Here is a 10,693-nt window from a genome sequence, read left to right as displayed (position 1 = left end):
CCTGAATTTGTCACTGCCACACGGAGAACGCTCAAAAAATGGTTGAATTATTGAGTAAGGTAATGTGCGTTGTCGCTCATTTCGCCTAAAAATGGTCTCCGCACACATGCACACACACAATACATGCTCAAACGACAAAAGCGTAGAACATTTCGTTTTTGCTCTTCTTTAGGGAAGCTCATCCGCACAAACTTACACACATACACAACTGATACACGTACGTGAGCGCTAGGTTCGTGCAAAACCAGCTGCACTACCGAAAACATCAAGCACTGTAGAATTGGTATAGAACAAATACACGGCAGAAGCAGCAGCAGCACCAACAATACAGGAACTCACACATTCTCATGCAAAGACCGATAAACGACACACAAAAAAAGATCAGGAAAACGACAAAGAAGAAGCAGAGCGCTATACATTTGCTCTTTAGCAACACAAATTTTATGACTTCGATAAATGTTTCAATGGAATTTTTATGTATTTATTTAGGAATGATTGTCAACAGTTCTAACTGCGCATGCGCAATTATTTTATATGATGTGCCACATATACAAAATTATCGCAGGTTCGAAAATCTTTACACAATTGAATGACGAATAGATAGATAGAAACGCGTTGCGCTAAAGATATTATTCTGCTATGGCGATAAGTTTGCTTGGTGGTAGTGTAATGGCAAAACGAAATTCGAGAGACTTAATCGACTAGTTAGAACAAACGAATGGCTCAGTTCACCACCACCTCAATCACACACCGAGAGCAGAACCGAGTGCGTTGTGTTCAGTTTTTTATTCGATAAAATTTGTAAACTATAGTAAATAACAATAATAATAATAAAAAACGCGACTAAATATTTAACCCGACTCTCATACTCATACACACTCACACCTTACAAAAAATTTGCAGAAAATAACATCCACACGAGTTTTTGAAGGGAAACAGTTTTTTTTGGCATTTGAAATAACAAAAAAAAAAGAAATTTCGCTTTCTTTGTATAAAACAAAAGTATCTTTAGTTTAATTTTCGATTTATATTTTTATCGCGTTTCTCCTCACACTCTTTTAAATTGTATAGAAAACAGAAAGAAAAAAAAACAAAATTCAACATAACTAAATAGTTTCCGTGTAAATAGTTTGTGTACAGTTTATTTTAATTAATTCAACAATAAAATAATATTCACAAAAAAGTTAAAAGACAGAACAGCATTGCACCGTAAACAAAAAGAACGCATTATCAGAGTAAAAAATATCCAAACACTTCAGTGAAAAAACATTTGAACCTTAAAAATATATATAAAAAATAGTAAAAAAGGGAAGAATTTCGATTGATTACGAGCAAACATTTTCATTCCGGGACTTTGATATTTTGGTGAATGCGAATAAATATATCAAAATCAGTTTGTGATTTTCTCGGCTTTTCATCGTGTGTTACAAACAAGTTTTGTTTGAAAAAAAATCATACACCGATAGTGAGAAAGGAAGAGAGAGAGAGAAAAGAGGCTCCCCGTGTATTAAAGAAATTATAGAGTGATTGAGGAAAAAAACAAATAGCAGATAAAAGAATCCATCAAAAATCATTCGACCATCGAAAGAATTGTGGACGACGAAAGACCAAAAACAACAACAACTTCACTCAATTCAATTGTGAGAGAGTGTGAATATTCCTGCGAGATACAACAAAGAATACACGGAAAAACAGCGTTTATATTCCACACTACATAGAACCGAGGAAGAGACAGCAGACATCATTGCTTGCCATATATACACACATTTGGTAGCGGCATCGAAGAATCGTGTATTTGTGCGTGGCTTTTATAATTGTTGTTGCTATTTCGTGTTCGCCCCGTGTGTATGTGCGTTTTTAGTCTGAATTTTAATTCCTTTCGGTCGGTTGATGCCGTCGTAGTCGCCGCCGTCAATTTCGTCATTCACTTGTGTATAGATTGTATGTGACTTTACAGTGTTCCTCTTACCAACACACGTACATCGACAAACACCAACAATACAGAAGAAGAAAAAAACAATCGTTGCTTGTTGTGTTTTTATTTAAATATTGAAATTGGACGATTTTACATGTGTATAAAAAAGCCAGCAACAAAACTATTTAAAACTCAATAAAAATAAAACCAAATTTGTGTGTATAACATTTTCTAGTTGAATGAACCGTAAATTGTCCTGTACATTCTTGTAATTTACATTCTTTAGTTCAGTCATTTCGGTTCTGTTTGTAAATTGTACATATTCATTTGAATCCAAAACGAGTAGACAACAATCGAAAGTGTCATTTCATTGTACAGTTCTTTTAACTCTTTCTCTCCATTGGATCCAACCGAATCACCATAAATAAAGCGAAAAAAAAAAACGTTTGGCAACACAGTAAAATACGATATTTTGGACAAAAAGTGAAGTGAAACGAATATTGTTTTGTGTGTGTATGACGGCATTTTGAGTTTGAAAGAGTGTGCGCCTGCGATTCATTATTGTCGGTGCAAACATCGTCATTGTCTCTAAACAACAACACGCGCGATTCCATACATTTCTATCATTCAGAACCGCACACTTTGTTTTGCAGAGTTAAACAACTTGAGTGGTCGCTTGGACTTGATGACACAATCAATTCGATCGCATGATTATTGTGCTTAACATTTATTATCGCATTGAATCGACGTGGTTTTCCAACAAATCCAAAAGATTCAAAGGGAATTTTGTCAGAGCAAACTACATAGAACCGCAAACAAAAAAACTTGTATATAATTTGTAAAAAAAGAGAAACGACGTATTTTTTTGTAATTAACGCAACATCCATTTGTTCTTTCATACATGCAACGTAACTTGTTATCCGCAAGGAAAATCCGAAATTTATCGCCAATAGCAATTGTAAACATTTTTAACTCATATCAATTCTGATTAGAATGAGATTGATAGTATCTATGCAGCTAGAAACGCATATAATCAAACCGTTAATGGTCAACAATATAATTCAGCTATAAAAACAACAAAACCGTACAAAGACATAACTTTGGAGTCAGAAAATTTAATCCGACTTGACAACCGGGATTTGGCGTGCAGTTCACGTTTCACGAGTAAAACTTTCATGCGAATAAATTCCCAGAGAGAGAAGAAGCATATCGAAGCAGCTAAACACCGAAAAACCGAGGACTTTTATTCAAACGCGACCCATGCCCGTTACAACACATACGTTTATATGTGTATGTTGAATTGAGTTTGGCATTTTATGCATGGACATTGATATCAACGCGCACGCTATTATATGTATAGAAGCGAAATAAACGTTTTAACATTGTGTGAGTTGGTTTTCTTGCCGGGAATATCACCGTAGACGAATCGCATTCGAAAATATAATAACATTACAATAGACATGTTAAAGTGTGTACAAAAAGTGTCAATTCAGCTCTTCGGGAACTAGTACGAAAAGAGCGGTAGAAAAACAATCTTGGAAAAAAAATTGTCAGTCACCGATCAAACAGGCCGTTGTAAACTAATCTGACGCGGCCACAACCACAACAACAACGACGACGACGACAGAATTCATGGCAAAAATTCGACAGTTTTATTGTCACATGTGAAATGGTAGCATAAGGCTGAGTGAAAAAAAGAATAACAAAACACTACACAATTTTCAAACGACAAGGCCACACAATCCGCTCAACAATTATTATCAATGCAATAAAAAAAAATCAACAAAAACCAAAAGCCACGAAAGAAACAAAGACAAATCGCGCGGTTCGCGAATTTTTTTTTGTGAAACCCAAGCGTATTTAAGTGAATTGAAAATGTAAATTTCTAGATTCATTTTTTTTTCCACCGCTTATCTTTGTAAATAGCCTGTGTATATTTTGAATAAATTTCCGAATCGCATTTTGTATATAATTTTGATCAATCGACGATAAAAGCAAAACACAGAAAAAAGAAATTTGAAAATAAAAAAAGAATTACATACATCCAGGTGAATAAAAATAAACATAAAGCAGAAACCGTTTCATTGCTTTTAAATTTCGTGTGTGTTAAATAGATTGTTTATGGTAAACGATCTACGGCCAACAGAAAAAAGTGCGCCTTGTTTTGCAAAAAAAAAATCATTATCGAAGTAAATATATGAAGAATATATAACAATATATTCAATGTGACAAGTGACCCAAGCAAACGCAGCTCACAACAAAAAAGGTTGTCAATATTTCATCATAGAACACAACGCTGTTTGTATCAAATTTGGTATTAAAAAATGTAAGTGAACCAAAAAATCGCATAATCCCTTTTCTTCGAAGTAATATAAATACAACAACTCCGATGAAAAAAAGAAATATTTTACGCAAACAGAAGCCACACATTTTTTTTTCATTCAGTATTCAAATCCCTGTACATATTTGCATTTTCGCGGTCTCATCGCTAGGTTGATGTATTTTGGCATGCGTGTGAGTATGTGTGTCTTTTTTCCTGTCATCAATATCACGACAAAAAAACACCAGCATCATCGTTACTGTCAACAAAAGCATACTCAATATTTTTATACATCAAGTCTCTCTTTCTAGCTACAAAAAGCGCATTCAATGGCAGCGATGTGTATACAAAATAGAAATTGATAAAAAAGTCATAAACAATAAATAAGAGGTGATGTGTGTGTTTTTCTTTCTTTCTTTCTTTTTCGTTCGTGTACATTTGTGATTTGTGCGCACATAACGCGCATTTGCACTGCATGGTTGATTTACAGAAAAAATACACTCATCAAGCCGACGAAAGAAACAGAAAATAAATAACAAAGTTTATTTTGTGTGCCTTTTTCGCGTCGATATATATATATATTCTATAAAATTGAGCATATTCATTTGGTGCACAAAAGCAATCTGAATCCGTATACAGTGTGTACCCTTGGTCGGTTTCTATCTCATTCTTTCGTATTATGCTGGCCATCCAAATATACACGAGTTGTGCACTCCATACATTGACATATTTGCTGTATTTTTGTGAGTGTTCGCGCGAAAATACGCTTCTTTTTTGCTCGTACTCCTTTTCTCCCAATGACTATATGTTGCGATATAATATACAAACTTTACGCGTCGTGACACATCCACATTTGTAACTTATATGGATATTTTTTGTTCGTTGATTCGTTCGTTAGTTCTTTCATTCTTTCTTTCTTCATCGCTGAATTCAATTTTACCTCGTTCTTCATTGCGCTCGCTGTGTGTGCTCTTTGTTTCTCATTGAACATTTTTTTTCCTATCGGGCGCTCACACAGCCAACGTTTCATCGTTTAAATTTAATTTAATATTTGTGTCAATATAATTTAATACTACATTGAACATGAGGAAATGTGCTGAGTTCGGCGAACATTTTTATTTCGAAGATAATAAAAAAAACAAAGTATGAAGAAGAATCGTTGTTGTTATCAAGAAAATCTTTAATTACCGCCACGATAAAACCAATGTGCCCGAAAAACGAAATAATCGACAAATTAACGCAGTTCATTGCAAGCAGAGCTGGAGGTCATTGCTGTTTGCAACTAACATAAAATGGTTGCGAACATTTTTCGATATATTTCTTATTCGTATTAGACAAATACAGATCATCACAAAACATGTCGGTGCATGCCAATTTTAATGGCATTTGAGTGTGTTTTCGCGTGAGTTTTCGCATGTATTCTACGTTATCATGACTATTTTTAATTATTTACGAATGGAAAATGCTACGAATATATGAAACGGAGAAATGAAAATGGTACAAATTCATAAAATGCAAATGCTGTCGCCAGTTCTTTAAATGCACACAATAAATGGAATGTTTTTCCAATCGGCGGCAATCGATTCATTGTAATATAAATAACCCCAGATACACACACATATATTTATATGTATATAGCTCTATTTAGTTGATGCACCTTGAATTCCTCGGGTTAACATCACCTCAATCAAGTTATTTCTAAGTTCGTTCAATTTGCTTCTGGGAGCAAAGCATACACACTATCGTAATATCGAGTAATATATTTTCAGAGATAAAAATGAGTTAGAGCAAAAACAAAGTTTTTGTTGTATATGAAAGTGCTTTGCATTGTTGTGATGAATCGTTGACAGAATGTTATTATTCTACTGTATGAAAAGAGTATATCAATATGTGATCCTTATTGTTTGCAATCAGAGTCAATTTTATCAATGGTGTGAATCTCAATCGATGGACGTTACCAAGTAAACATTTGAGCACGGCTTCTCGAACATAGAATATTGATTGAAGGAAAAAACAAGATTTATTCGTTCAAAAGTTCAAAAAGTATTTGTAATTTTTGTATGAGTAATTCATTTCATGAAATCAATTCACAAAATACAAACGATATTGACTGTGTGTGAGTGTGAGTGTGGAGCAGCGATCCATTTGAATACAATCGACCAATTCAAAGGAAACAATATTTTTTTTAAATAAAGAGAAACGGCAAAAACAGGCAAAAATAAAACGTGATTAAAGTAAATGTGTGTGTACGCGTGTTAGTGTTGTTTGTGTATAAATCTTTTGCTTCAAAAATTCTTTTGGATTGTTCATTTTTGGTATTGCTTTAGTTTAGTTTTGGAGTTCTTGTTTCTCTCCTCACGGCTTTCCGTACATCCAAATGTAAGCGGCTAAACATAGTGTGCTCTGAAATGAGTGAAATCATTCTCGGTGTGTATATATATATAGCGGCGCGTATCGTGTCCGATATGGTATGAGTAAGGCTGAGAATGAGTGAGTGAGAGCATGTACGGTGCGCTCTTCTGTTGACAAATGGATTCATTCGATACATGTTTTTGTGCGTCGTCTGTTCTTATTATCTTTCTCTCTCTTTCTCTGTCTATGTATTTTCATTCCCGTTTCATTCTTACTCTCGCTAACAAAGTTTCTCGTACGTTCCGTATCGACAGACAACAAAAAAACACACATCGTTTTCTCTATACTAGCTGGTAATGTCATAATGAATGCGTAACATTTTGAAGTCACTCAAGCCATTGTATATTGTGTGTTTGTGTGTGCAGTATGTATATGAGACGATTTCGAATATAGAATAGGTCTGGATTGCCATTAAATTGATGTGCGTATTTCGGGTTTTGATTCTTAAAGTCGAAAACCGTTTTTCAATTGGGTGATCCGAATGCAAACCAAACACAACCGTCTGACTCAACTCAAAATAGTTTGATAACGTGTGGTTTTTGTTTGTTTTGTTTTGAGTTTTGTAATTCGTCAGCAAATGCCAATATACCGAATGCATTGCCAAAACATTAAACTTGATGCGCTATGCGTAACATTGTGCCACAAATCTTCCATTCTACACTTTGTTTCAGTTAATTCGATGTAAATGTTTTGATGAAACCAACAAACAAGTTCAGGCGCACACATTTCTATCAACGCAACGATCATTTTCAGAGTCGTTATTACAAATTCATTTGAAAACTACGCTTAGTTTGGCACAAATGTGAACATTAACATTGTGAATTTTGTGCTTTGTTTCGTTCACAAAATATATCTTCTCTTTCGCATCTTGCTCGATTTCGTAAAATGGCAAAACTTCTTTTTATATCATTTTTGAATCTCGGATTTGAGTATTGCTGCTGTGTTCGCACTGTGTGCACCATACGTATGCTACTTGCATTGAATTATATATATGCGCTGTATTGTGTTTTTGTGTGCATCAAATGTCGGTAATCTTCATTCACTAATATATAAAACATTTGCTAAATACAAGCCACATTTCTTCGGGTATAATTTTTTATTTATCAATACTGAAAATGTAATGCATACAATTTGGAACCGAATTTTAACACATTTTACTTGGCCATTTATAGCCAATTTAATATTTGCCGCTGTTGTCGTCGCTGCCGTTGTTGCCTTATTGTGTGTATGTAAGTGTATTGTTTTTTTTCCTTTTGTTAATCGTTTCTCTCCTTTACACACATGACACGCGCTTGACTTTGTCTGTAGCATTGAGAGAAGTCTCGCGCGCGGTTTGCATTATAAAACACGAGTGCGACACAATTAAATGCGTTAACCTCGAAAAATTTAAAAATAATTTTCATCGCATTGCTCTTGCTGTCTTATATTGTAACACAATAAACATCATGAGTATGGAAAACAAGCTCTGAAACTCGATAAAGAAGAATCAAAAGTGAAGCAGCCGAAACAGTTTTCGCTTCGTTCGGTTGGTGTTTCTCTTTCAATGTAATCGTCATCATCAAGGCGTATAATGCGCACCATCATCATCATTTATTACGTCTTCTCGTTTTCTTTCTTTCTTCATTTGTGTTTGTGTGTGTGTGTTGTTCGCGTTTGAGTTTGTTGTCGATTCGCTTTTCATCGAGTCTCTGGCTTTTGTTTCTCTTCCATTATCTTTTGAGCTCGAAAATCACAAAACACATAATAGCAACAGCAACAACAAAATTATAAGGAAAAAAGCGAAACCGAATGACGATGAGCTCATATGAGTTGCTGAATGTATGTGTATGAGTGTGGAAGAGTGCACAAATATAACGATCAGACGGCAAGCACATGAACCTTTCATTTGTAACATTGTCGATGCAGTTTGCTTGTTCTATCAGTGTATGTGTTCTGCGAACGCCTTTGTGGTCGTTGCAATCATTTATTATGTGAATTGCATTTTTGATGTAATTTTCGTTCTATATTTCTTTTTATGCAATACGAAAGAAATTCCATTTGGCTTGATGCTTACATAACCAAGCCTAAGTTACTCTTTATCGCTGCGGTATATTTGCCAATTTCAGGTGATAAATTGATGAACGAACACACGAATACGTTCTAACGAACAAAAGAAAAATAAAAGAATTACAGCAATCATTACATGAATCAAAATTTTTAATCACATCATATTAAATAAATTTTATTTACCGAATCTTGCAATTTCATCATCACTTTTCCCATCATATAGATGCATCTGACTTTCAAAAAAAAAATACTCGAAAACATGTCCAAAATACATTTAGCCTATGCGATGTAACACAATAGAATGTTAAGGAAAGAAAAATTCAATTATCTGATAAATTCTTTGTATGTTTTCTTTTTATTTTCAGCTGGTGAACGTAAAAAAGTTGATTTGCGTGTGATTTACATTTCAAAACAAGTGTAAAAAAGATAAAGAAGAAAAATCTGACACATTTCTCGGTGTAAATAATTGTAAGAAAATCAAACAAAGTGAGAAAGAAAAAAGAATTTAACACTAAAGAACAAGAAAGAAGCGACAAGTGAAAGCAAGAAAGAAAAAAGTGCACGAAAAGAAAATAGAAAGCAAGTGGTTTTAAAATGAAACTGCTGGGTGCAAACGACGATATGAATGGTGGCAGAGGACCATCGTCACATCGGTCGCAAGACGATGCAGCCGTTGGTTACGTATTCCAACGACATCCCCACGAAGCTGATTTTCCGCATTTTTCCCACAAGCAAACACCACAACCGCCGCCAACACGTTGGGCATCGGGCGACGAAACTATTATCGATGTAAGTATAGCCAATGCTGATTCCAATTTATTCTCAAATTTTATTTTTTCACTTGCTTCCCATTCTCTAGACATGCTATTTTCGATTGAAATTTCATATCATGAAGTGTGCTAAATGCATTTATTTTGAAGCATACTCAGCGGTAGTTCATCGCATATTGCGATGCGGAATACAAGTCAAGTCAAATTATATTTCAAAAAGGTGGCATTTCTTCTAGTATGCTCTTTGAAACTGCTTTTTTTTGTTCGTTTAATACATCTTTGGTTCAAATTACGATCCGTTTCAGTTCTTTCTGCAAACAATCCATTCCGCTGTCTACGCGGAAAGATTCTTATCAGCTTAAATGTAGTTCGTTTCATGTGCATTTGTATGTAATAATGCTAGCAATAGTATGTTCGTTCTTTCATTTTTTTATTTTTAATTTTAGTTATACATTCTGCACTCGCTGCATTGCATTCGTATTTAATGTGTTCATTTTGTCTAACATTTATCTCATTGTACAAAATAGTTCATATATCAGATTCTCATTTTATAAGACAAGACGTGATTTTTGTTTCCTCTGTGCACTCGTTGCCGCTATTGTGTGTATATTACTGCTTCACAAAATCATCAAGCAGAAAATAGTCCGGAGAGTTTTGACGCTTCAAGAAAAATACCATTCTGAAATGAAAAACGATTGCATTCTGTGCATAATGTTCGTTACATTTATTGTCGGCGTTTTCACGTTTGGGTTCTCTCCGTTGTGTTGTTTTGCCCCATCCATTTTTTATAATATATTCTCGTCATTTCATTTGTATCTATCTCTTTTGCTTGCATGCACGGTCAGTCGCACGTTCTCCTTTCATCGATTCCATTGTGCATGCTGGGTTGAGAGCGTTGAGCTGAACCAGAGAGAATGGGAGAGAGAGAGAGAGACTGTGAGCCACGAATGACCGCTTGATATTGGTGCTGGGGGCACAGACACTACAATGCCAAATGCAATGGGATGCGAGATATGTTTTAATCATTGTGCGCCGGTTTCCGATGTTCGGTGAAATTTTCCATTCTCTCTCTCTCTTTCTCTCTCTTGTCGCGATGTTGCCCGGTTGCTATGCCAATGCAGATGGAGAATGAGAGTAAATGATATATGTATTCATTGTGCACATCATGCATTGTATTGTACTGCTGCCAATGCTGCTGATGCCTTTCTAGCTAAACTCTCCGGGCAGCAG

At 34.9% G+C, this 10,693-nt stretch overlaps 1 protein-coding gene across 3 annotated transcripts in view; it reads left to right on the top strand.

Annotated features, from left to right (window-relative positions):
• The first annotated feature begins 723 nt into the window (after positions 1-723).
• Positions 724-10,693, top strand: part of LOC116342667 (maternal protein pumilio-like) — a 182,428-nt gene continuing 172,458 nt past the window's right edge. For all 3 annotated transcript variants that reach the window (XM_031770363.1, XM_031770362.1, XM_031770361.1), the window contains exons 1-2: positions 724-4,241; positions 9,059-9,482. In XM_031770363.1, coding sequence (XP_031626223.1) covers positions 9,288-9,482 — 195 coding nt within the window. In that variant the 5' untranslated portion in view covers positions 724-4,241; positions 9,059-9,287. The remainder of the gene's footprint in view (positions 4,242-9,058; positions 9,483-10,693) is intronic.

The sequence above is a fragment of the Contarinia nasturtii genome, unplaced genomic scaffold, assembly GCF_009176525.2.
Source record: "Contarinia nasturtii isolate CC-2019 unplaced genomic scaffold, AAFC_CNas_1.1 Cnas_scaffold_864, whole genome shotgun sequence".
Lineage (NCBI taxonomy): Eukaryota > Metazoa > Arthropoda > Insecta > Diptera > Cecidomyiidae > Contarinia > Contarinia nasturtii.
The sequence above is the reverse complement of the archived record's forward strand: the minus strand, read 5'-3'. Positions and strand labels throughout refer to the sequence as shown.